Source organism: Linepithema humile, chromosome 2 (genome assembly GCF_040581485.1).
Source record: "Linepithema humile isolate Giens D197 chromosome 2, Lhum_UNIL_v1.0, whole genome shotgun sequence".
Taxonomy (NCBI): domain Eukaryota; kingdom Metazoa; phylum Arthropoda; class Insecta; order Hymenoptera; family Formicidae; genus Linepithema; species Linepithema humile.
This window is the reverse complement of record NC_090129.1, coordinates 8575034-8600342: the sequence shown is the minus strand read 5'-3', so window position 1 is coordinate 8600342 and position 25309 is coordinate 8575034. Positions and strand designations below refer to the sequence as shown.

At 33.2% G+C, this 25309-nt stretch overlaps 5 protein-coding genes across 9 annotated transcripts; 2 read left to right on the top strand and 3 right to left on the bottom strand.

Annotated features, from left to right (window-relative positions):
• The first annotated feature begins 73 nt into the window (after positions 1-73).
• LOC105678659 (GPN-loop GTPase 1) lies at positions 74-2128 on the top strand. Of its 2 annotated transcripts, none has more exons than XM_012378161.2 (5): positions 74-269; positions 536-790; positions 942-1306; positions 1394-1623; positions 1712-2128. In XM_012378161.2, exons 2-5 carry the CDS (start codon positions 544-546, stop codon positions 2052-2054), a joined length of 1185 nt encoding a protein of 394 aa, XP_012233584.1. In that variant the 5' UTR covers positions 74-269; positions 536-543; the 3' UTR covers positions 2055-2128. The 2 variants fall into 2 exon arrangements, with proteins under 2 accessions (XP_012233584.1, XP_012233583.1); XM_012378160.2 differs by having other exon boundaries at positions 77-284.
• On the bottom strand, positions 1448-4554 carry LOC105678902 (heat shock factor protein 2-like). 3 transcript variants are annotated; one of them, XM_012378612.2, is made up of 4 exons: positions 4250-4554; positions 3654-4189; positions 3293-3413; positions 1448-2743 (listed from the first exon to the last, which is right to left on the bottom strand). In XM_012378612.2, exons 1-4 carry the CDS (start codon positions 4284-4286, stop codon positions 2562-2564), a joined length of 876 nt encoding a protein of 291 aa, XP_012234035.1. In that variant the 5' UTR covers positions 4287-4554; the 3' UTR covers positions 1448-2561. The 3 variants fall into 3 exon arrangements, with proteins under 3 accessions (XP_012234035.1, XP_012234033.1, XP_012234034.1); XM_012378610.2 differs by having other exon boundaries at positions 3654-4554; XM_012378611.2 differs by having other exon boundaries at positions 3687-4554.
• A 117-nt stretch (positions 4555-4671) lies between these two features.
• On the bottom strand, positions 4672-13499 carry LOC105678901 (high affinity nerve growth factor receptor-like). Of its 2 annotated transcripts, none has more exons than XM_067348854.1 (8): positions 13421-13499; positions 7333-7530; positions 7113-7204; positions 6861-6998; positions 6608-6767; positions 6020-6303; positions 5520-5852; positions 4672-5444 (listed from the first exon to the last, which is right to left on the bottom strand). In XM_067348854.1, exons 1-8 carry the CDS (start codon positions 13482-13484, stop codon positions 5145-5147), a joined length of 1569 nt encoding a protein of 522 aa, XP_067204955.1. In that variant the 5' UTR covers positions 13485-13499; the 3' UTR covers positions 4672-5144. The 2 variants fall into 2 exon arrangements, with proteins under 2 accessions (XP_067204955.1, XP_012234031.2); XM_012378608.2 differs by lacking the exon at positions 13421-13499 and adding an exon at positions 10617-11346.
• A 3665-nt stretch (positions 13500-17164) lies between these two features.
• On the top strand, positions 17165-22377 carry Kap-alpha3 (karyopherin alpha3). The gene is made up of 9 exons (XM_012378583.2): positions 17165-17661; positions 18847-18949; positions 19499-19703; positions 19883-20043; positions 20166-20392; positions 20570-20935; positions 21016-21250; positions 21385-21476; positions 21611-22377. Exons 1-9 carry the CDS (start codon positions 17590-17592, stop codon positions 21692-21694), a joined length of 1545 nt encoding a protein of 514 aa, XP_012234006.1. The 5' UTR covers positions 17165-17589; the 3' UTR covers positions 21695-22377.
• Positions 22378-22527: 150 nt separating this feature from the next.
• mRpL3 (mitochondrial ribosomal protein L3) lies at positions 22528-25090 on the bottom strand. The gene is made up of 7 exons (XM_012378584.2): positions 24906-25090; positions 24354-24450; positions 24028-24267; positions 23788-23922; positions 23335-23495; positions 23020-23209; positions 22528-22829 (listed from the first exon to the last, which is right to left on the bottom strand). Exons 1-7 carry the CDS (start codon positions 24965-24967, stop codon positions 22590-22592), a joined length of 1125 nt encoding a protein of 374 aa, XP_012234007.1. The 5' UTR covers positions 24968-25090; the 3' UTR covers positions 22528-22589.
• Positions 25091-25309: the final 219 nt, after the last annotated feature.

The following is a 25309-nucleotide window of genomic DNA, read 5'->3' as shown; positions in this document are numbered from 1 at the left end:
CTGGTCGGTAAGAAAGGAGACAGAAATAGTATGTCTGCTCTTTTCCAGTGTTTGAAGCTAGCCGAAGCGCGGAGCTCACATGTATATACGTAGCTTGCGCATGTGTACGATACCCTACTAACTTAGTATTGAATATCTGAATATGTCAGTCGTGTGACCTGGTGTGACTGCACATTATAAGTGAAAATATACACAAAGGATACTCAATTCAAATTATTTTGACTGTGAAAACATTGCATATAGCAAAATAATAATCTATTTTTAAACAGGTACTTGAATAAATCGTAAGTTATTTAAAAATACTTAAAAAAATATACATTTAACATGTTAGGTTAGCTTTTTAAAGCTATATAAAAAGAGAAAAATAAATATGTACTATAATAAATTATATATGATTATCTTTTTAATTAAATGCTTTCTGTATGCTTCATATATTTTTAATTATTACATTAAAAGACATTTTGCTTGACATCTTTAATTCATAATAAATTCTTAGTTAATGGTGAAAATATTATACAAATCTTTAAATTTACAGATTTATCAATGTCGGAAATCAAAGATAATTCCGACATTGCAGAAGCAACAAATGCTGCTTCGAGTACTACATCTGCAACAGAAAAGCAATGTACAAATGAAAGAAAAATACCATGTATTATTGTACTTGGAATGGCTGGTGCTGGAAAAACATCATTCGTGTCCAAACTTGTTTCTAGATTGTACAATATAGGAAAGCCATATGTCATTAATTTAGATCCAGCTTGTAGAGAGGTTCCATATCCTGCTAATATAGGTAATTATTGTGATATGATTTATGTGGTAGTGATTTAACAATATTTCACATCACATTTTGTTTTGTTTTCATTATTATGTTTCTAGCTTAGCATGAATTTTATATTTTCAAGTCAACAACAGTACTTTACAAAATCTATACTTTCTTTCAGATATAAGAGACACAGTGAATTACAAAGAAGTAATGAAGCAATACAATTTGGGTCCAAATGGTGGCATAGTTACAAGTTTAAATCTTTTTACTACAAAGTTTCATCAAGTCATTGAACTTATTGATAAAGCTAGCAATGAACACAATTATGTGATTTTGGATACACCAGGACAAATTGAAGTCTTTGCGTGGTCGGCCAGTGGCTCAATTATAACGGAAGCATTAGCATCTCAATTTCCAACCGTTATTATATATGTAATTGATATTGTGAGAAGTGTTAATCCCGTCACATTTATGTCTAACATGCTATATGCTTGTTCTATACTTTATAAAACTAAATTACCTTTTGTCATAGTCATGAATAAAGTAAGTAGATTTATATAGTCATATTTATGTGTATATTGTTTTTGAATAATTTAGATCAAATTTTAATGCACAATTAATTTATTTTAGATTGATGTTGTTGAGCATACTTATGCAATTGACTGGATGCATGATTTTGAAGCCTTCCAAGAAGCACTTGATATGGAAAGCGGTTACATTAGCAATTTAACGCGTAGTATGGCATTAGCCCTTGAAGAATTTTACAATCACTTGCAGTGCTGCGGCGTTTCTGCAGTAACAGGTGCTGGAATTGACGAATTTCTGGAATTAGTTGACACTGCTGTGAAAGAATATGAAACGTAAGTAACACTATATACTTTAAAAATATAAGGGCACGTTGATTAAAAAATTATACTAATTTTTCCAATAATTGCTTTGTTCTTAAAGAGATTACAAAAAGAATTGGGAAAAAATTAAAACAGCGAGGGAAGCTGAGCGAAAAAAGACAGAGAAGGAACAATTAGAGAAGGCTAGTAAGAAAGCAATGGGAGAAGCTGTACCTTTTGTATCAGCAGTTAACAATGGTCGTGAGATCTCGGAAATCTACCTAAAACATGCATGTAATGAATCGAGTGAAGACGAAGATGGAACAGAAAACGATTTCAAGGAAGATGAAAAAGTAGAAGATAAAGAAGAGGAGTTATTTAAAAGTTTTTTAGAAAGACATAAAATGGAACAAATTAAACGAAAAAATAATCAACAATCTGAACCTAGTACAAGTAAAAATTGATAACTAATATGTTCTATGTAATTTTATAAAATTCTTAACAAAAACATTACAACAGAGTTTCTGTATTTTCACGATCCTGAGTTCTTTATTTTCACACATTACTTATCTTTTTCGCTTCTTATGCTGTTCATTATTTTTAATTTATATGTGGGAAGGTTTATTATTCGAAAAAATAATTAAAACGTTCAGTTTGTATATCTTTATTAAAAAGCTGCTCGCTTTGATTTTTTTATTATAAAATAAAATCTTTTGTTTAGGCTTTATTAAAATAAACTTTTACACTACATTAATAAATTAAGCCTTACTGTTCTATATGTCTTACAAGTTATAATAATCTTAGCAATTATTTTTTTAAATTATATTGACAATTTTATAGTCATTATTATTATATTAATGTAACGTAATTTATAGTTTGATAGATAAAATATCACATTAAGATTGTAATATACTTTTATACTGTAAATAATGTTTGAAAGAACTTAATGAAGTTTGATTTTAATGAATGTTTTAAATTTTGAAACATATGCTATTTTTATCCATTGCATGGATATACCAAGAGGATGGGATTTCTTTCTTATCAAATGTATCAATAGATTTGGAGGGAAGAAACGCTGAATATTTTGCAACACGCTTTATGGCAGGTTTTCTGTTTAGAACACTGTTGAATTCAATCTTGTACAAGACAGGAACTGAAAAATATGTAATTGTTAATATTTTACATTTAAAATATATTATATTTAATATTTAAATATATATTCTATGTATATTATTATCAAAATAATTTCTAACAAAATTTATTTTTACCAATAATAATTAATATTTGTTAAATACATAAAGATTTTGAAACAGTATGTTAAGAATTTAAACTATGATGGGTTCTTATGATATTTGATGGAATGGAGTAGAATGAGTCATTCTTTCTTCTAAGATCGAATTTCCATAAGTATGTACTACAGAAATAGATCATTAGTTTCAACTGATTCCTATGTTCGAAAAGATTTCTTTTTTCTCTTCCTCATTAAAAGTTGGTATATTTTAGTGATTTTTACAGATGTAATAATTATGTATTAGTATTGAAAATAATACAAAAATCTTTTAGTAATATTAACTAGATAAAAACATTCATTTCTTTTCTTTTCTTAACTTGAATAATTGATTAATATAATAATGAACAAGTTTTTTTATCAATCTAACACATTGTAGTAAATTATTAAATAAACCAGTTTCAGTATTTGTACCTGTGTCTTGAGAGGTTTTTATTCTTTTTAGAGTAGCATCCTGGGTTAATAATGGTCTTTTTTCATCAATTTTTCGTCGATATTCCTCAGTAATTTGTTCCAAAGTTTTTGTCAAAGCCAGCTTAAAATGTAAAATTTTATTATTACAATTAAATACAAAATAATGTTTCTTATTAACAGAATAAATTATTTAAAAAGTATCTGAAAAAATAAGTAATCGATTGATTAATTGATGATTAATTATATTAAGATTTGTAGCTGTTTTTACTGCAGCTTCGCAAACAAAAATCATATAAATTTTTTTTACATAGGAACAAATCGATTGTTTTTTCAATGCCTAATTCACATTTAATGGATGTACCTGACACAATTTTAAACGCGATGCGGAGTTCACCTCTTTTCGTGGACTGTCTTCCGTACTTTTCACAACATCATGTAAATATTTGCCCTTTGTACAAGTCTTCCGGCACACCTTGGACAACAGATCTATCCGATCCGCGCGAAAGTTGTCATGTACGAACTCATGCACGTCCGGATGGTAGGATTCGCGATCGTGGAACGTTACCTTGCGGAAACCGTAGAGGTTCAGTTGTCTGATAAAACTCGTAATGTTGTTCGTCTTAAAGATGGGCAGACGGGCGTCTAAGTATTCCGCTTGGAATCTCTTGTAATCGAGCAGTATGGTGTTGCCGTTCACGCCCCATTGAATCGCCCCTGTCTTGCACGCGTTCACTATTTGCCAAAGTTTCTGCGGAAATCGCATCGACTGCAATACGCAGTCCTCGAATATCTTCGTCGTCATTGTTAGGCGGTTGTGTGCGAACGGCGAATCGAGAATGTTTCGAACGTTGTTGTGCCTCTCGTCTCGTTTCGTTCTTCTCAAAACAAACAAGATATCTGCAAAACAAAAGACTGCAGTATCACAGCGACAATAATCTATGAAAAAATAGGCATTACCTGTCAAACGGATCTGTTTTATATCAAAATTCATCATCTTTTAGATTTCGGTGCTAAATTGTTTCGTATCTCTTTCTTTATATAGTTTCTTGCTCGTTTTATTTGATATTTTTTGTCCGCGGAAGTGAAATCTACTGACGGCACCATTTTTTTCCATTGAATCGCGAGAAATCAGCATACAAGTCATGTGATTAAATTCATATTAATAGCCACAATTATTAAAGACACATGTAAAAAATTAAAAAAAATTGGTTTTTGGAAAAATTAGTTGCTTGAATAGTCAAAATTTGACACTTTTTAGATATTCGAATTTCTGTCGATATTGAAGGAATTTAATGCGTAATATACAGGATGTTTCATCACACAAGATATCCTTGCCCTTGCTAAAAGCTTGTCAAAGGAAATAAAAAGAAAAATGTTAATTATTAAAACGATGTTTCTTAAAAGTTTATAATGAAAACCAGTTACAATACTATTATCATTACAATTATTAATTATAAGACATAATGACGCTCAATAGTAACTTAACAGTACGCACAAATTATCAAAAATACTTTCTATCCACGCTTCTTTGAAGCTTGAAAGAATCATTTTACATACATAATTGTTTGCAACATATGTTTTGTTGGTTTCTGTTTGCATCTTATTTGTAAATTTACTCTGCAGATCTAAATTATCGAAATTATATGATACACTGTCAAAATATTAATACATAAAAATAAGTCTAAGACATAAAAACGACATTAATACTATCTCGTGGACATTTGAACGCTTTAGTATTCTAAGCTTTCTGTACATTCTTAATATAATATACACATTTCTTCGATATCGCGCTCTTCACTCATGCGCACTTCGAGAGATGAAGTTCCGAGATTGCTGCCATATAAATATGTCATTAAATGGTCAGAGTTGGAAGAGCTTGCAGGTATTCGCGAGGAGTCGTGGGCGCTGGAAGCAAGTAACCATCCGGATCCAAAACGTCTGGAGTACGTATCGTCACCGGGCCTTGTGGTGGTCTAGGTAGTGTCTCTTGCTGGGTCAACTTGCCCGCTTTTTCCAATCTGTCCAGGATGTCGGGAAATTTAATTCGTTCCCGCGGATCGGTCTTCCAGCAGTCGCGCATTATCTGGCAAATGACAGGCGGACACTCCTCCGGCGGCATAAGCATAATTCCTTGAAGTATGAGTTTAACAACCTGAAACAAATGTTGGAAAATGTGTTTGAATAGAAACTTAATTTATATGTAATTCGTAAATTCTTTATTTCTCACTTCTTCGTTTGTGTGGCCGTAATAAGGCTGCTTGCCATATGAGAAAACTTCCCAAAGAACAACGCCGAAACTCCAGATGTCAGTTTCTAACGTGAAACGCCCGTAAATCACGCTTTCCGGTGACATCCATCGGACTGGTAGCAGGCGCGAGCCTCCAATCTTGTAATAGTCGCAGGTGTAGATATCACGTGACATGCCGAAATCAGCGATTTTCACCACTAAGCCTGAACCCACCAGACAATTCCGACACGCCAGGTCACGATGCACGAATCGTTGCGCCGACAAATAAGTCATGCCGGCTGCAATCTGAACCGAAATCCAATGCAGCGAATCCTATAAAAAATATTTCATTATTGAGTTATCGATAAAATTGCACCGACGGCATTTGTATTGTCTGTAAAGATAGAAACATTAGAATTTCACAATATGGAATCTCTGTTCGTCGTATTCAAAGTATTGAAAAAAAAACATCATGACTACTCCTTGTAATACGACAGTACCTTCGTTAATGGTTGTAGTCCAGGTTTTAACGATTTCAATTGCGGCGTACTTGCCCGCAATACCTCGGCAAGATCGCCGTATGGCATGTATTCAAACACCATCCATGGATTATTCGTTCTCGAATCTCGAAGTACCATGCCCTTCAAAGATAAAATGTTCGTATGACCGAACGTGGACATAATGTCAACTTCTCGCATAAAGTCCTCTTCTGTTTCGCGTGTTGCAGTGTCCTTTAAAACTTTTATGGCGACAATTTCTTTTGTGTCTCCATTGTGCCATTCACCTATAAAAGTTTTTATTATAAGAATTTTTGAATATTATTAAATAAAATTAAAAACTTTATAAATTAAAATGTTGACAAAAATTTATTTTCTGAAATTATAATAAATTAAGTATTTGATTACTTTTCTAACAATAACATTGGTATATTGAAAATCAAGATAGATTTAATTAAACATTTTTTAATCAATTTTTAGACATCTAATCTCACAAAAATCTATTCTTTTCAGTTTATTCTTAATAATTTATTCATTTTTTCACAAAAATGTATTGAAATAAGTTGTTGATTAGTTTATATGATTTCGTACCTTTGTAAACCTTTCCGAAACACCCCTCGCCGATGTCATGCAGAAATACAAGGCTTTCACGTTGTATGATTAAAACTTCCGGAGACGTGCAGGTGAAGTATTGGGGATTAAGCGTGTATTTATGCCCTAATAATCCCTTCTTCAGATTTATTGGAGTTCCCTAATAAAAAGATTTGATAAAATATAATATCATAAAAATGATAACATCGTCTTAAGATTAATATTATTTTCATGCAAAAGTACGATGACTTACATCGAGAGAATTTCTCTGCGATTTGACATGACTTCGTCTTTTCACAGCGTACACTATGCCGAATAAAAATACTATTACCATGACGAAAGTTACAGCTATTCCTATTATTTCAGGTACTTTGTATAACGACCCTTCCACCTGTTGCATCGATAAAAAAAATATTTATCAATTTAAATTGATTTCAAATTTATTCTCAGATTAAACAGACATTAATTGTGCAATATTTGAATTTTTGTAAGCAATAAAGATTACCTGCTCAGCTTCCGGTAGCTCACTCGTACTATTTGTAACATTATTGTACTTCGGTGGAATTATATTATGTATAGGTCGGGGCGACGGAGGAACTGAAAAATTATGAATTTTATTGCACATTATGAATTGAAAATTATGTTGCACATTAATTGCATACACAATATCGATTTTGTCTTTATTACATCGTAAATAATTTGCGATACAATAATTGAATATTTACCAATCGAACGATGTGGGCATTTTAAGTCCGATGTCGGTAATGTCAAATCGTGCGGACACACACATTTCGATTTGTTGTCCGGTAAGCTGCGACACGCTGCTTCATTTCCGCAAATGTGCGGTTGATTTTTGCATTCTGTGATTTCGATGCTGTCGATCAGCGGTAATTCTGTCGACACTCCGACTGGATGGTTGGTTGCTGAAAAATGTGTAATAAGATTAGTTACATTATCCTTTATGTTCTTCGGTGGCGGATTTACATTTTCCGGTGACTAAATAATATTCCTAAGTGCTTTCTACAAAATATTTGATTTAATATAATAAAATTAATACAAGTCTTTTATAATTTACGGCTGTGTTTATGCAAAGTATATCATTTATCGTGATTTGTAAATTGAAATAAATTTATTGATCAAAATCAATAATAACAATTCAATTTTGCAATGTGTGTCTTTCAGAATCGACAAACTAAAAAAAAGGTAATAAATTATTTCTTATTTACTTGAAGTTCCCTAAAGAAACAAACGTAACGTTGCAAAAAGAAACAGATCTTTTCTGTTTTAAGATAAAAAGTTGCGACATTTTTTGGTGACACTTGTGACATTTTTTATTTTCGAATGATTCTTAAAATAAAACATCATATAAAAATGAAGAATTAAAAATGCAGCGCAGATTTTCAGTGTTCTGCGTTAATGCAAATTCAGTGGCAGACGGAGTTTTGCCGCCGCGGCGTCGGTCAGCGCCGAGAAGCAAAGAGATCGCTGTCGGATTCGCAGGACCATCGCAAACGGACTGTAAAGGGCAGCTTAGGGAAGAAAAAGGGCTGCATATTTGGATTGGGCACAGGAAGATAGAGACAGTGAAGGCATTCATTTGGTACTCGTGGAGCTTGTAACGGGTCAGAGCGTTATCTCTGCGGTCAGCGCTCTCCGACAACGAGTCTCGCTATGTGTACCTATTATCGCCCCGTATTCCTTGCCTGCCGAAGTATCGCCGCTACTTGAGAGAGCGATTTCCCGTATTTATGAAATCGTCCGTTTCTCGAGCGAGATCGGTGTCGCGCATTCGGCATGGTCAGCCGCTCGCCGCGGCGAGCGGCGTTGAAATAAAGCGCACGCCAACGCAAAGCGATTCGTAGGCATTGCGTTATAACAGAAATGCATCTGCGGAGATGGTCTCCCCTTCATCCCTCCCTCAACGAAGGCAATGCACCGACGTTTGACGTCAGCAAACCGCATTTCGAAAGAAGAGCGATCGCCGGAAAATTCCGGCGTATCGTTTTTACAATTTCGTTCTAAAAACTGTCGCCCGCAATCAATTATGCCGCTCCAATTATTGTGATTTTCGTATTTATACTACATTATTACTGACCTCTGCTCTTTGCCATTATACGCGCGACTTAGAGACCACTATTGGCTCCGCCGACTGACCCTCGATAGCACGCGTGAGTATCGGCGTAGTAAAGTTAGCGGAGAATTGTTTTAGTTTATGCTTCGCAGCGAGATACACATGCCTTCGGTATATAATTATGATATAATGCAAAATCATGCAACACGCTAATTTTTCGGAACTCAAATAACTGGAAGAAAGCGCGCATTTTGATCTGCAAAATGCTCTCCATTTTACATCTCATTCGTAAAACTATTATCGCCAATTTTTTTTTTGAAAAATAATTTCATCAAAATTGATATGAAAATTCTAGATACAGATATCTAATTCAAATATTTAGCTGGGTAGTATATTTTCTTAACAATAGCCATTTGGCAAGCTGGCGGTAGCTTTTGATTGAACAAAAAGACAACAGACAATAGTGACATTCGATCCAAATTGAATCAGACATATTGTCTTTCGGTTGTATGGTGGTAGTTGACGATAAATTTGGAAATTTCAATGCAACCACGTGTACTGAGACGCGTTTATTTGCAAATTCAGGCCTATAGACTACAATAGAGGCATTATATGTGCGGACGCCCCATCCCGCCTAAATGTACGATTCATGAAAGAGTCAAATGAGTTTGGTGGATCGCGGGGTGCTCGTCAAACAATATACAAATACAAATAAATATAAACAGAATAATTTGCGAGCAATGAAACTTTCTAAAAGATTCTGATAAATTTAATAAGTAAAATAATTTATTAGGAATTTACTGTTAATAATGAAATCGTATTATCGAAGAAAAGTTTTTAAAAATAAATTTCATTATTAATTACAAAAGCAAAGTTATAATTAGAACTGATATTACAAAATGTCAATTAGTTTTGGCATTCTTTTTAAACTTACAAACTGTACGTATGCTGTTATCTTCTTGAACTAGACTTATCGAAAGGTCGAAAGTGTACTCGATATTAGAGATAAGACTAGAGAGGAGAAAACCGGGATTCGTTTCTAATTTCTTTTCAGAAGAATATCTAACTTATTTGATATAGATAAGTTTAATAGATCTTGCTTATCTTGTCAACTAGTTTTTTTTATATATACAAATTTGTTCTTTCAATAATATTTGATATACATATAATTCTCTCAATAAATTATTGAATTGATCAAAAAGTTTCTCCAAGTTTTTCATAAAAAATGAAAGGTAAAAATCCATAGGAACAATTGAATATTTTATTCATTTTTAAAATAATTACGTAATCTGTATGTTATTTAATGTTAATATAATCCCTATTTAAAATTTGCAATAAAGTAAAGAGAGAAATGCAATATATAGAAATATTCTCATTGAAACTTATCTCAAATAGTATTATTTTATGAAACATCGCTAGAACACTTATCACTTTAACGATTTCTAGCAATCAATGATTTCTTACAGTCAAATATAATTTGTGAAGTAATAATTATATCGTTATCACCAGTTATTTAGTAGATTCTTGGTAATTATATGCAACAGACCTAATTGAATTTGAATACAAATTGGACAACTCTTGATCATTCCACGAATCTATTAACCCAATGAGACGGGGAACAAGCTGCCGTGTGTACTCAGACTTCTCAAAAGAAGCTTTGAAGATTTCTAGCGCAAGCAAACGTGTATATCAAAACAAACTTCCAAATCTTTATAAGCGTTAATTTAATTACAATAAGATACAATATTAGATTGTATATTTTCCTTCAAGAAACACCTTGCTCCTTCCTTTTTCATAAATTCGCACCGTAATTATTATTTTTGATATTAATATTCATCAGCGATGTAATACTTTTCTCGAGAAAGAGTCTACATCGAATTTGTAAAACATAAAAAACTTATTTTTTTATTCTACGTGCAAGATCAAAACATATCTTACTTGTTAGCGTCTCCGGAATGGTAAGACCCCTTTTCCTCGTCTCTTTTTTCTTTCGTCCGTTCATCGCGCGCGCGTGCAAGTAAACAAACGAATGCAAAACCACCCTCGAGTCGGAGGAAATAATTCGCTTACGCTCGTTCGCTGCACTTTGCACTCTCTCTCCTCTGTTACGAGGTGGCAATTATCATCAACGCGCTAATTGTATCGGCATTGCTCTGACTAGAGGAATCCTCGAGTATTACCGTCCCTGCGAATGCACCATGGATCTTGATAAGACCTATCCATTGATGAGGTCTCATAAAAAACACGAGAAACTGGCCGTGGACGATGATAAATCACTTCAACGTTCACATCACGCGCAATATCGCGTAACACGTAAAGGGAAAACGAGTCGCGATTTTCACATTTTCCTGTTTACTCCAATCTAGATCCTTGTGCACCGTTCTTAGATTTCCCGGATTTCCATCGCCAAACTCTTTCGCAATTCTGACCCAGTTCGATCTCGAAATGACGACGGCTCATATTGTTTGGTGAACGGAAGTCCTTTGAGCGACGCTCTCCCTCCCGGTGAACGATGGTGTGGGTGGATGCTAAAACTTTAAGCCGGAAGAAGCCGAAATCTCGCGCGCCCGGCGTGACTCGGCGGAGAAAAGCGACGTAGGTGGAGACGAGAGTGAGATGTATTCTCTCTTCGACGAATGCTTAACCGAAACTAAAGACCGCCTTCGAGACTCCCTCGCTTTGCTACGCGCACGAAACACCAGCACAATCGTGCCGCGGCGTATGCGCGCGTGTGCGTATGCAGACACGCGTACGACAGGGATTTACGCGAGATTTTAACTCGGTTCATCATCGGTTCGTCTCGTCGATTCGACCTACGCTATCGCCGAAAAACGACATCACTGTAAGCCACCGAAATACTTAAAAAGGGGTGCGTCTCCGCTCGCACCTGATGATCCCCGCTCACCTACGCATTCGGACGAATATTCCTGCATACATAACGAATGGCTTTAAAAAGGTCTGAGTAAAAAATGATTTATGTAACGAACGAAGAAAGCGTTACAATCAGACATCAACAATTGGGAAATGTTATAAAAATTTCTTTCATTCTTTCAATTTATTTTCTAGGACTTTAACAGCTCCACTTTTTATTGCCAGTTATATAAGTTTTGTACGAATATATTCATCAAACAGATTGTTCGGAAATTTCTTTAATCAGAAATATGAGAGATGATACTCGAAAAAAATGGCAACAACAAAATTGCTCTTTAATCTTCAGATATAAATGACTTCTGAGCTATTTACGTTAAAAAAACTTTAGTAAATTGCTTTAAGGCAGAAATTTTTTATACTAATCTAGAGATAATAATTAAATCGTTGTTGTAAAAATGAATGTACGCATTGATGCGCGCATTAATATGCGTTCTATGTAATATGCTGACGCTATCACAGCTGCTTATCGTTATTTATTCTGAAACTAAAGAAACGTACAAATATTCCATCGGCTTTTTCTCTAAATTTCAGCGCTATTCGCGTTCGCACGTCAGCTGAATGAAACAAGCCGACTAATTATCTTGCAATCAGCGGGATCATAATTGCCGCAAACAATATTCTGTGATTCAAGGATTTAACGGTTCACTCTAATGATCGAACAATTGCTTGCGTCAGCAAGTAAGATGATTAAGTAACATATCGATAGAGAAATACGCAATCATTTTAAGCTTTTATTTATCTCCGTTTCAACCGTTGCGTTCTCAACTTCTATCTCGACGATGATTTTTTGCCGTCAAACAGTCTAATTAAGAAGATGTACTACATAATCAAAGTGAGTGTTCTTTCCTATTAGTTTGTATACTATTTATCTTGTAACGCGAGCGAATAAAAAATTCAACATTCCCTATCGCGATCAGCGTGATACATTATTGCCTAATGAAGTGCCAGCCCCCGCTCTCCTTTTCGCTCTTAGCGAACAACTCGACTTTTCAGCTTCCGATCATGATAAACAAGTCGGGCTCGATTCACGAGAATGTGAATGTACAGAAGTCACGTACACGCTTTCGAATGTGTGTGTGTGTGTCTCGATGAATGCGTATCTACAGCATGCATATATTGCGTGCCGCGCCAAAATTTGTCAGAAATCGCTTGTCGCTCGATCTTGTCATAGCGAAGAGACAAAAAATCTATATACTCGATGAATTATCATCAAGCATCGCGACAAGTTACACTTTAAAGCAATCTTTTTCTTCTATTTTGCAATTAATATTTAATTATATTATGCTAATGTGTATGTTTCAAATATGACGAGATAAGAGAGAATAATTCTCGAATTTTTCCAAAATTATTTTGAAAGATTAAAAATTCAAAAGTATTCTGCAAAACACACGCTCTTTGGATCATTTAATTTGTCTACTTTTCACAATATATAAACGATAGTCTATTTCTCCTCTCTTGTAGTGAATGATGAAATATCGTTTTCTGTGAGTAGCGCGGCGGGATGGGTACCGAAATAATTTTGAAGGATTGCCATTTAGTATTAACGCGCGATTGATGTCGTTCCCGATCCCGTCGGGGATAATGCCGGGGTTTCGACGCCGGGGATTCATCCGTCGTAGCGCGTCGTTAATAAAGCGGGCGGTTTATAGTTTCTGAAGATCAAAACACGTACAAGTAGCCGAGAAATGAGTCGAAACACAAAAGTGAGGCGGGGGATGCGAGACAAGGCGGGATACGTTAATAGTTTCCGAAGAGCCTCCGTCGGAATGGCGTAAGTGTTGTATATTTACATTGGCGTTACAAGCTCACACCTGGTCGCAAGAATAGCGCCGGTTCTTCTTCTTCTTCTTTCCCCGAAGTATTTTCTTGGGCCATACGTCAGACGTGTTTGACAAAAGCGATCGGCCCACATTTTTGTCCTGCCTGCATTAATGCAGTTATTTCGGTGCAGTTGTGTGACTTTAATAGACAGATTTCAAGCAGCGGGAGAACAGCGATATCACATTTTCATCAATGATCTTGCAATGATTAGAAATTATTCGTAGGATAATAAGTTTGTCTCCGTCAGTGATTCTTTTTCCAATTTTCTAAAAGATAACGAACATAATTTGTATCGTTCTTTTCCCATAATTTATTCAATTATATCCAATTGTGTCCACTTTATTCCTTTTATCATTTTCATCTGTTGCAATTAATCTTTTTCATTCACGTACAATTTGTATTTTTTATAATTTTGCGAGACAAGCCTGAAATTAAATAATAAATGTCTATTGCCGTATTGCGAGGGGGACGTCGCCTGAAACCTTATCGGGCAGAGGGAAGGATGCGCGCAGGGTGATTTACACCCGTCGAACGTCATTTGCGAACTGTCATTTGCGTTCGGCAGCTAAGAAGCAACATAAAGTCGGCATGCATGCATATGTCGGCTGTAAGAGGGTGGTCTAAAAAAATAAAGCGGCGGGCATGAAGAACCAGAGATGTTTGTGTTTCTACGCGAGATGGGTGATTCGTAAATGACAAGAAACAACTGGGATAACTTATATCTCGAAACAATATTCCGTGAAATCGGAAACGACGGGAAGTGTTTTTTTTATCAACGATTATCTGCGAAAGATAAGGATAAAAAAGGGATCCCAATGGGTGAGAATATTCGATACGCCGACATCGGGAATTGGTTTTACATTGATAAGCGTAGAAACACATTTGGAAGATAAAAGGTTCTTCATAATTACAAATTTTCATACGGATTAGTTTTTATTAGAAGTATTATATGAAATAAAATAATTATTAATATTTTTCGTTACGCGTGAAGCGTTTTAAATTATAATCAATATGTTAATTAATATTAATTAAAAAAATATATTATATCGATTTGATCTGATTTTTTTTTTTTATTTGTTTATCATATATTATGTGATTTTTGTTCAACCTGTTTATCAAGTTTATAATTTTTTTCTCGGCATAATGTCGGTATAATTTCATATTGCATGATCGTTTGTTCGAATCTGTTCATTGAATAATTAATAAATCACACACACACACACTGTTTCTCTCCATATTAATTAATCAAAACAATATATAATTCCGATGGCCATAACGATAAAAATCGTGTGTCCACGAATACACGCGATGCAGTATATGTCGTACATACATTTGTCATTTATATATAATCTAACAAGTTAAATACAAATGCAGTAAACGTATTTTAACGTTAGGCATTAGCCGTTAGAGTCTGCTTTTGCATTTGCTAATTTTGAAAATTATAATGAAGTACGTATATAAACTGTGAATATCATAACTGTGTACAAGCCTGAAATATAGAAGCAAGGAATATTTGCGAGAAAACAATTTGCATGGCATATTCTACGTTGTGGATTCAACGCGACCAAAATGGGAAAGGTATTTATGTGTAAATAAATCGTTTTATATACTCTGTATTTTAATTTTGATCAAAATGACAGTTTAATAATTAAGAACTAATAATTAATGTAGGATAATGTGGTTCGTTTTGACAATGGCTTCAATAAGCGTAACATTATGGATTATAATAACAATGAGAAATAAATTTTAAAAGGAGCCACTGTAAATGAATTGGACACGTTTATCGAGAATATTGAAATTCACTTTCCACAAATATTCCTTTGTCGTGATTGGTCGCAAATGAATTATTCCCACTTGGATGAGGTGTGTATTTTTACTTGTTAATTATTGATTGCTCATAGGAATATTTAGCACGGACACCTGTTCGATGAATATATTTAATAGAAATTTGGCCAAATAAATGAATATTTGAAATAATTTTATTATTAGCACCCGAAAATTTTCCTTTGCAATTTATATGTACTCATTTTTTTGCATAAAATGTAGATCGAAAGCAAATTGTTCAAAAAAACTATATAATTGGCAATGGGGTGAGATTTTTGAACCCGTCGAAAGGACATACAAAGACAAATTCTATTTTTTCAATCATTTACAAGTCGTGCTATCTAATTGCGACATACACGTGCAGATCACCTACAGCACGCCGCGAGTCGTTACTTAACGAGACAGCAGCGGCGATGTCATTACGAGTTGGTGTATTATTTTATTTTGAAAGTACACACTGCGGCGCGGTAATGGAAGCGTCTCGCAAGAAATGCAACATTGTCAAGATGCGTAGAGCATAAAACCGATGTTATGTATTGCAACTATTTTGACTGAAATTGAATACGCCAGATTTCTTTAGCGAAGTTTTAAAATGAAATCGACATAGTGCTTTACGACAATCTTATACATAATTTTCTAAATAATTGAAACAATGCACGATTAACAAACTACTCAGTAAGCAAAATGTTAGCAAATGCTGTCAACTTACTAACACTACTAACATTACATTTAATTCTTTAATAACAATAATTGATTGTTACATTTATCTTAACCCCTGATAGCAATATAAGAACGAAATATTTATTCGTAAATATTCGTTTACTCGCACACGCACGGAATTAATTCCGGATGCAAATTAAATCGCAAATGGTTAAATTTAATAAATTTGTGAAACAATAAAATCTTAATTTAAATCTTGTATTAAAATGTTGTGCAACTACTTACAATCGAATTTCTCTGGCCTTCATCCTTCTCACGATTGTCCTTTGTTTCCAATCAGCTGATACGGTGTGATCTTTACTTTTTTCGTCTCAGCTTCTCTCTTTGCGTCGATCTCCCACTATTTCACACTCTTCTCTTTCTTCTTCACTTCTGTCACCGGATGAGCAAACCGCCTTATCTATACGGCCATATTTAATTATATACGACTGGTTGTATCGTAATTATATCGCATACACAGTGTAGCAACTTTAGAGTTTGATCGGACAAACTTCATGTACAATCGACCAATCATTTGCTGCAATTACACTACACAGACTGCCACACGATTGGTCGATACAGCGACCATGCGGACATAGGGCGTTGGAAATGAACAAAACAAAACAGAATGTTGCTCTGCTTTTTGTTGATCGTTATTGATTGTCGAGTCGAAACTATTTGATATATATTGATATTTCGAGTATTTTACTAGCTCGCAACCAATCCAGCAAGCAAAAACACACCGTGTATCGCTGGCTTTACTCAGCGTAGCCACAAAGAGCAGATGTGAGCAATAAGTGAAACGTTTCGGGACGCACGATTTCCGACCAGGGCTGTCGCTTCTCCGACTTTCATTCGTAATTTCCGAAGCTAAGAAATCTTGAATTCTTCTTAGAAATAAATAAAGAATTCTCGAATTTTATGCGAAACATAGTTAGTTTTTCTTCAATTTTCTAGAAAAATAGTACTCGGTAAAATTTATTTGCTACATACTGCTTAAGTAAACGCGCGCAATAAAATATTTAATCAACATAGCGACTATTTTATACGAATAAATATACTTATATTTAAAAAAAAAATATTTCAAGCATAATATCTTTCTCTCTCCTGTCTTCTCATCGTTTCCCTCTTTTTCGGAAAACCGGAAGACTATCTCCGTGCAACGATCAGCACTGAAGTAGCAACCCAGTTTGCATAGTCAACAGCTTTTTTGCGTTCTTTTAGGAACGCACTGGAAACGTTCGTGTCCGTGGTCTGTTCCTGTTCGACCTGTTCACTATTCGCAACTAATATCGTGTGCGAAAAAAGAAATAGGTGGGCCAGTGTGAGCGACGGGAAAACGATAGCCAGACATATACTGGACAGCGTCGAAATACCGACCGGACGGCAGCAATTGTTACGTGATCGAGCGTTATGCATGATATTGCATATTGACGTGCGACCGCATAGTAAATCCTGAAACGGTATGCAGTCGGTCTCATTGTAGATCCGATCGTATTGAAACGGATATCGTAACGGCGCAAGATAGCGAACGGTACAAGTTTTACGTGAACGTGAGATTTCGCAATAACGTACGAGGAACCGCGTGCCGGCGCACATTGATCTACCGCGAGCACGGAAATTGGTTATTGAAAAAATGGCGGCCGACATTCCAGTGCAAAATAAGAACCGAATGATGGTGTTTAAGAACAAAGGCAAGGATCAGGAGGTGAGTAAATCGTTATTGCCTTTCCACGGGCGATAGTTGAGCTTTTAGCGTGATAAAAATTATTTATTAAGGTCGGAAGTCTTGCACGTCTGTCGCAATGCATGATATCATTTTTCATGAATTTATGCAGGCGTAGATACATCGAACTTCCTTTCTTTCCTTTCATTTTTCTTTCATATTTCTCCTTTTCCTTTGTTTTTCATCTATTTTTTCTCATCTTTCCATTTTTCACATTAATGGAAAGCTTTTTTTTTATCATTTTATCTCTATCTTTTTTATTCTTTTGCTTTTTTATATTTAATTTTTTTTTCTATTTTATTCTTTTATAATTTGTATTGAAATTTGTTTTATTATTTCCATAATTATCTTGAAATCATATATATGATAATGCATTTCAAGATATATAATGACTTTATGGTATCATTTTCATTAAGATTTTATTGATATATATTATGTAGTTTCCTTTTCTCGAGATTAGACAAATTACTTGTGTTCATGTATTTATATCATGAATCGTATAGAAAAATCTCCTTCCTTTAAATATTTCTACTATATACTTCATTTATATAAAACACGATCAGCAATTTCATTATAGTTCTATTAATTGAACACAATTTATTTTTATATTTTTATAATTTTGTAGTCAAAATTATGATGTATAAAGTGATTTAAAAAATATTTAGAAATCGACTGATATTGTATAGTGACCAGTAATAATAGGTTCGTGTTTTATTCTTAAAGGCCAATGTCCACGATGCTAGAAATCGGTCCGATAAACATATAGCCAATAAAATTGCTGTTTTTCTATAAAAAATGCAAGTTGATTGGTTATACATTTCTCGGACCGATTTCTATCATGGACTATCTATCTATCGTCTACTTCATCGTGGACATTGACCTCTATAAGTATAGATAGAGAAGGACAAGATTAGCCATAGAAAACTAATCATAGAAAATAAGCCATAAAAAAGGAGCCATGGGACTCCAAGTCATGAGCACATAATATATCTAGACAACCTTTCCATTGTTAAGACTTTATTGTTTGGTTTTGTACAATGGTCTTATATTTTGGAATTGTGTTATGTACTAGAGATAATGATTTGGAAAAGAATTATTATGACAAATGATACATTATAATTTAGAAGCAACATTACAAAAAGTGAACATTATAATTAATATTTTTAGGAGATGAGAAGAAGACGCAATGAAGTGACAGTAGAATTACGTAAAAATAAGCGGGAGGAGACATTACAAAAAAGACGAAATGTACCTATTACAGATTCAACAGGTAATATTGAAAAATTATTTTTATTGTAATTTATTTTTACATGTAGCAATTTTTTATTAATATTTCTAATATTAGATGCAATAAATATTTAAGTATGTAATACTTAATAATATGTACTTTTTTAAATTTATATAGAGTAAGCTAAATTGATAATATTTTAAATTAACTCTTTTAAAGGCAAAAAACAAAATACTTAATTTTTATTTGTGATATTATTAAAATCACATTTTTATTTTTCTAACTTTGACTTTTACAAATACGAATACAATAAGCTTTATACTTTATTTAAACTACACAAATTACTAAAGGAAATTGAAAAAAGAATCAGTACCATCTGAAAAATATTTTGCACTTACAACAAAATTAAATTAACACCATATATTTATATAACTAATAGAAGTAACCAAATATCAATTAAATTATATTAAATAGTGAGAAAATATCTTTCTAATTTTTTTATATAATCTGAAAACATTTCAAATATATATCATATGTACACATATTGCAGTACTAACCTGTTCTATTTTCTTTCTATTTTCTTTCAAACAGATGAGGATGACATTGATAAAAATCTTTCGAAGATGAGTTTGGAAGAACTGGTAGCAAAAGCAGGCAGTTCAGACCCAGCAGTACAATTACAAGCTGTGCAATCAGCAAGGAAATTATTATCTTCAGATCGTAATCCGCCTATTGATCCATTGATAGAGAGTGGCATTTTACCAATTTTAGTTCGTTGTCTCGAACAGCATAACAAGTAAGAAAAATGTATTATTACAATTTTTTTATACTTGTAGATATGTGTCTTTGCTATATCTTTATACAACTTTTTGTTAAAATTTTGTAATTTTATGTAATTTTGAAGATAATGTATATTATGTTATATATTTATCTATGTGAGATATTTATGTAACTTTTGTCATTATTATTCTCTAGTCCATCGTTGCAATTTGAAGCAGCCTGGGCTTTAACAAATATTGCAAGTGGAACATCGGCTCAAACGCAAGCTGTGGTAGCTGCTGGTGCAGTTCCACTCTTTTTGCACTTGTTACTTTCAAGTCAGCAGAATGTGTGTGAACAAGCTGTGTGGGCCTTAGGTATGCTATTTGATTATATAAATTTCTATGTTTAAACCATATATAATGTCTCTTTTTATTCAAAATATGTTGAAAAATTTTAGATATGTATAAGTTGTGATATTATTACTTATTTCTTGCAGGTAACATTATTGGAGATGGTCCCCAACCTAGAGATTACGTTATTAATCTTGGTGTTGTACAGCCATTGCTAACATTTATTAAACCAGATATACCTATTACGTTTTTACGTAATGTAACATGGGTCATTGTAAACTTATGTAGGAATAAAGATCCACCGCCTCCAGTTCAAACCATAAAGGATATTTTGCCTGCTCTAAATGTGCTTATTCATCATAGCGACATTAATGTAAGTATTAACATCCATATGAATGTTTTTTTAATTTAACAAAAGAAAAATCTAAAAAAATAAAATTGCAAAAAAGATGGCTTTTACCAATTCCATAGTGTCCAATTTTTTCATCACATTTATTTCTTAAGATAATGGACGAATTATTAAATAATTTTATAATTATTTTTTCAATAGATTCTTGTTGATACCGTGTGGGCCTTGAGCTATTTGACTGATGGTGGAAACGAGCAAATTCAAATGGTTATAGACAGCGGTGTTGTGCCACGTCTAATACCGCTTCTTTCGCACAAAGAAGTTAAAGTCCAAACTGCTGCTCTTCGAGCAGTCGGAAATATTGTGACTGGTACAGATGAGCAAACGCAAACTGTTTTAAATTGTGATGCTCTTTCGCATTTTCCCAATTTATTGACTCATCCCAAGGAAAAGATTTGTAAAGAAGCAGTTTGGTTTCTTTCGAATATTACCGCTGGCAATCAATCCCAAGTCCAAGCGGTTATCGATGCGGGATTATTACCACTTATTATTCGTAATTTAGCAAAGGTAAGGCTTACAGTTTTGTGCAAACAAAATGTGTACTTTAATATTACTTTGCACATTATTACATTTATTCTTTTCAACAGGGAGAGTTTCAAACTCAGAAAGAAGCTGCATGGGCAATTAGCAATCTCACTATAAGCGGTAACAGAGAACAAGTTGCGCGACTTATACAAGAAGGTGTTATTGGTCCATTTTGCGATCTCTTGTCGTGTAAAGATACTCAAGTTGTACAGGTGGTATTAGATGGCATCCACAACATGCTTAAACTCGCGGGTCCACACGTTGAACATTTGGCAAACATGATCGAAGAATGTTCCGGTTAGTATATTTTATTATTTTATCTATAATCTTTATCTCTTCTTTATCTACTTTTATACTTTTACGTATTTGTATATTTTACATATTGCAAAGTCCACAATAAAATGTATTTATATATATTTTTTTATTTACAGGTTTGGATAAAATTGAATTGTTGCAAAACCATGAAAATGTAGATATTTACAAATTAGCATACGATATCATCGAGCAATATTTCTCAGAAGAGGTAAAATATTTTTTTTCATATTTATAATTTATTCATAATATGAATTTTTAATCATTAAAAAGGGAGGTTTTAGTATTTTGAAATCAGACTTTATATACTTTCAAGTTTTACCTATATATAATCATTGATTTCAGGCGGATGATGCACCTTTGACGTCACAGGAAGCTTTTGAATTTGATCAGACGACGAGTATTCCGAGTGAAGGTTATAAATTCTGAGAGGGCCTCCACTTTTTATCCAATTGTGCCGTCCCCCGACAAACTCCAACGTGGAGCCATCTTGCTTTCTCTTTCCTATTTCTACATCTTCCTGCTCCGATGAAAGCATAGCAATATGAATTTACTGCTAATGAATTGAGAATTATCGCGTTTGCTGATCTAATGTGTGATTTATCAATTTATCCGTACTGGAAAGCCAGAACGCAAGTAAGATAATTGATTGTGGAATGAAGGAGCTGGTAATTATCAAACCGAGTGTCTATGTACTTTGATTTTTTTCTTTCCTTACTCTGATAAATGTATACGTTACCTCTTTTCTTTTATAATACATGATAAACGTATTAGCGAAGTCATTAGCTTCGGAGCTAATGAAACATATACGAGTAAATTATTCTAGTAAAATCTAATTAGCTGCACGTTGGGATGCACAGGAAATAAAAAGGATTTCTATTGCTTGATCATGCTGTTCTCTAATCTAACTCAGGACGAGTCTTGGTTAGCGATATTACTTTTATAAAATAATTCGTGTATATTTTAGGCATGTTAAATTTATAATGATATTGATTACTAAATAAATGAATCATTGACTACTCTTTGCTAGCATAATTGATAAGTGTGAATATCTCTGTAAGAAGGAGCAGATTAAACTAATAAAATTCCAATGTTAATTCGGCACACTTTAACTATCAGTCGATAATTTTATCTCGACTCATTAATCAAGACGTAGAAGGCGAATGTGTGCCTATGCCGATCCTTTAATTTCTATAACCTACCTTCTATAACCTATATTTATAAATTATAATTTCAATTACGTAAACTGTATAAATAATAAATTATCTGGAATTATACATTTTTTTAATGTAATATACGAATATATATATATATACACACATAATTAAGACTCTTCTTTAAATTCTATCGTGGGATCAATAAATCGATGTACATCATCTGCATACATTTCCTCAGGAAGCGATTCTTCGGTAATGCTTGGTAAATAAGTAGGGAAATTCGGCGCTTCCTTATGTCGCCTCAGAGGAAGTATTGTATCAAACATGTAACAGTAAGTGTTGGTTTCGCCAGGTATATTTTGTCCCAGGACCCAAATTATGTTATACTTCGTATTTATTCGTAGAATCTGCGAAATAATATAGTAATTATTCAATGTTCGGTCATTCTAAATTTATAAAGTTAAAAAAAGGACAACAAAATTTATAAATCACAGATTAAATTTCAGGGATGATGTGGGCATTAATTTTTGGTCTTTTACATATTTTCGTGAATATACTTCTATAGGAAAGGTTTTTATCTTTTTGAGATAATCTTACCCGAACGCCTCTAAGAATACGCCACCTATTACCCATGTGTCCTGGCATTTTGGTGCCAGGCATGACTCGGGCTTTTGTGCCACCTGACCCGATATTTCCGGGTCTTCTGTGAGTTTTGGTTACACCATGACTGGCAGGCATGCCTTTAAAGCCCCATCGTTTCATAACACCTTGAAAGCCACGGTCTATCCTAATAGAATTCACGTATTTTAGTTTTGACGCAGATTACGTGCAATTAATATCATTATTCTATTTCTTCTTTTATATAAAAGTATAGTAGCACAATATAAAATAGCAAGTGTAAAGTATATTTACGTCTTTGCACGGATATCGACGACGTCTCCTATTTTAAAATGTGCAGCAAACAATGGAGTTCCTGGTTGTAATGCCGCTTCCGGAGATATCATAAATCTTCTTAGTATACGTTTTGGCATAACTCCAGTGTCGTTAAAGATACCATAATATTCTTTAGTGACCTATAATAAGACGATTGCTAATTTATTTACATGAAAAATGCGTTTAACTCCTTGCGTTAATATTTAACTAGCAATTGCATGAAACTATTTAATTTGGCATTCAAAGAGTACACGTTATACTTCTATTTTTTAGTTCTCAAAATTTTTTAGAATAGTATTTCGTGCAAGAAACATTTTGAGATATTAGTTGCATATATGAAACCTATCGTTTTTAGCTCAGTACTATATTTAAAAGCCATAATTCAACGCAAGGAATTAATATATATGTATACATAAACTTTAAATTACATACCAATTGTGGATTTATATTTTCTGCACCTACTACAAGACATCCCAATCTGTTTTTAATTTGTATTGCAGGTTTGGAGCTTATTACTGGATTAAACTTCTCTGGTGGTATATATTTTACTACTTCATTATCAACGATCTGAATAAAATAAAATGAAACACAGAATTATATAAAAATATTAAACTGAAAACAGTAGTGAACATTCCTTATTGGAGATAAAAGTTTAGAATTGATTTTTTTTACCTGAAGTAATGTTGAGGTAACCTTTTTTCCATTTTTCAACCATAATGGATAAATTCCTATTTTTTTAGCAATTAAACCAGTACGTTTCATATTTGGTTTCCATTCTGTTATTGGTTCAATTGGATCTATTTTCAAAGGGGAAAGACTCATTCCAAATCCAATATTAGGTGGACCATATTTATCTTGAACTACTTCTTCAAGAAACTGTTTATTATCTTCTGTTAAACGTTCGTCATGCCGCTATAAAAAAAATTTAATTATTTAATACATATTTTTTATAAACTACTGGTATACCATTCATATTTAAATATATACCAGATACATACAACATGTAGTGGTTTTGGAAGCCACTGTGGGAGACGATACCTAGTTTTAAGACTAGGTATATACTTTTCTCGCTTTGGAATAGAAGTCACATTGATACTAAAAATTTACAAAAACATGAATCAGTTTTTAAAGATTTATATAAATTTTTGTTATAGTTACATTCTACATCTTTTTATTAAGTGCAAAACACTAAAATCTTTTTCTGAACATCTAGCATAGTTAGTTGAACATTTTAATCAACTCTGTATTTATTGTTTCATAATATTATTTTGTAAGTTTTCATAACAATTGTGATAAATTTGAGAAATCAAAGAATTGTGAAGTTAATTGCTGAGATCTACAAAATAGAACTCAACAATTAGCTTCACGATTCTCTTTGATCTATTTTGTAATTTTATTTATTTAATCTTTTTTATCAAGTATTGCGGCCATATATCATTTTATAAGTATATAAAATTATACTGTTAAATAAAATACCAAACGTAAATAATTCACAGATATAGTGTAAATTTTTAAATAATTTTTTTATAAGATGATAGACTGTAGCATACCTTTGTTTCAAGCATTTGTGAAAAAGTTGAAGTCCATTAATATTTTTTAAAAGCGATGTCATTCTTAATAAACTAATCTTACAGTTTTCGTGCTAAATTTTGTACATATAGATATTTAACCTAAAAGAAGAGAACCATGTATTTATTATATTAGAAAAGCCGACCACCTCACTTTAAGGTCAATCCAGACAGACTTGCATAAATGCATAATGCGTGTTCACAGAAGAATTAATCATGCATCCAAAATAAAGAATATGACATTTTTTACATTCGGTAATTGTAACTAATCAATTTTCTGTGCACATTATACATTATGGAATTATATATATTCTCTAAATAGCCTTTGCCATATCAATATTAATAATAAAAATGTTATTTATTGTGGGAGCGCCATAAGCACATCG

Excerpts from the sequence above, each read along its gene's own strand:
- LOC105678659 (XM_012378161.2), top strand. The coding sequence starts at position 544 with ATGTCGGAAATCAAAGATAATTCCGACATTGCAGAAGCAACAAATGCT. Across the intron at positions 1,307-1,393 it reads TTGTCATAGTCATGAATAAA|ATTGATGTTGTTGAGCATAC; the intron begins GTAAGTAGATTT and ends AATTTATTTTAG. Across the intron at positions 1,624-1,711 it reads GCTGTGAAAGAATATGAAAC|AGATTACAAAAAGAATTGGG; the intron begins GTAAGTAACACT and ends TTGTTCTTAAAG.
- LOC105678902 (XM_012378610.2), bottom strand. The coding sequence starts at position 4,286 with ATGATGAATTTTGATATAAAACAGATCCGTTTGACAGGTAATGCCTAT. Across the intron at positions 3,414-3,653 it reads CGCGTTTAAAATTGTGTCAG|CTGGCTTTGACAAAAACTTT; the intron begins GTACATCCATTA and ends TTACATTTTAAG. Across the intron at positions 2,744-3,292 it reads AAAAACCTCTCAAGACACAG|TTCCTGTCTTGTACAAGATT; the intron begins GTACAAATACTG and ends CATATTTTTCAG.
- LOC105678901 (XM_067348854.1), bottom strand. The coding sequence starts at position 13,484 with ATGGCCCAAGAAAATACTTCGGGGAAAGAAGAAGAAGAAGAACCGGCG. Across the intron at positions 6,999-7,112 it reads AGCTACCGGAAGCTGAGCAG|GTGGAAGGGTCGTTATACAA; the intron begins GTAATCTTTATT and ends TCGATGCAACAG. Across the intron at positions 5,853-6,019 it reads GACTACAACCATTAACGAAG|GATTCGCTGCATTGGATTTC; the intron begins GTACTGTCGTAT and ends TATTTTTTATAG.
- Kap-alpha3 (XM_012378583.2), top strand. The coding sequence starts at position 17,590 with ATGGCGGCCGACATTCCAGTGCAAAATAAGAACCGAATGATGGTGTTT. Across the intron at positions 18,950-19,498 it reads ACCTATTACAGATTCAACAG|ATGAGGATGACATTGATAAA; the intron begins GTAATATTGAAA and ends TCTTTCAAACAG. Across the intron at positions 20,936-21,015 it reads TTATTCGTAATTTAGCAAAG|GGAGAGTTTCAAACTCAGAA; the intron begins GTAAGGCTTACA and ends TCTTTTCAACAG.
- mRpL3 (XM_012378584.2), bottom strand. The coding sequence starts at position 24,967 with ATGACATCGCTTTTAAAAAATATTAATGGACTTCAACTTTTTCACAAA. Across the intron at positions 23,496-23,787 it reads AAAATATAAATCCACAATTG|GTCACTAAAGAATATTATGG; the intron begins GTATGTAATTTA and ends GTCTTATTATAG. Across the intron at positions 23,210-23,334 it reads GTCGATATCCGTGCAAAGAC|GATAGACCGTGGCTTTCAAG; the intron begins GTAAATATACTT and ends GAATTCTATTAG.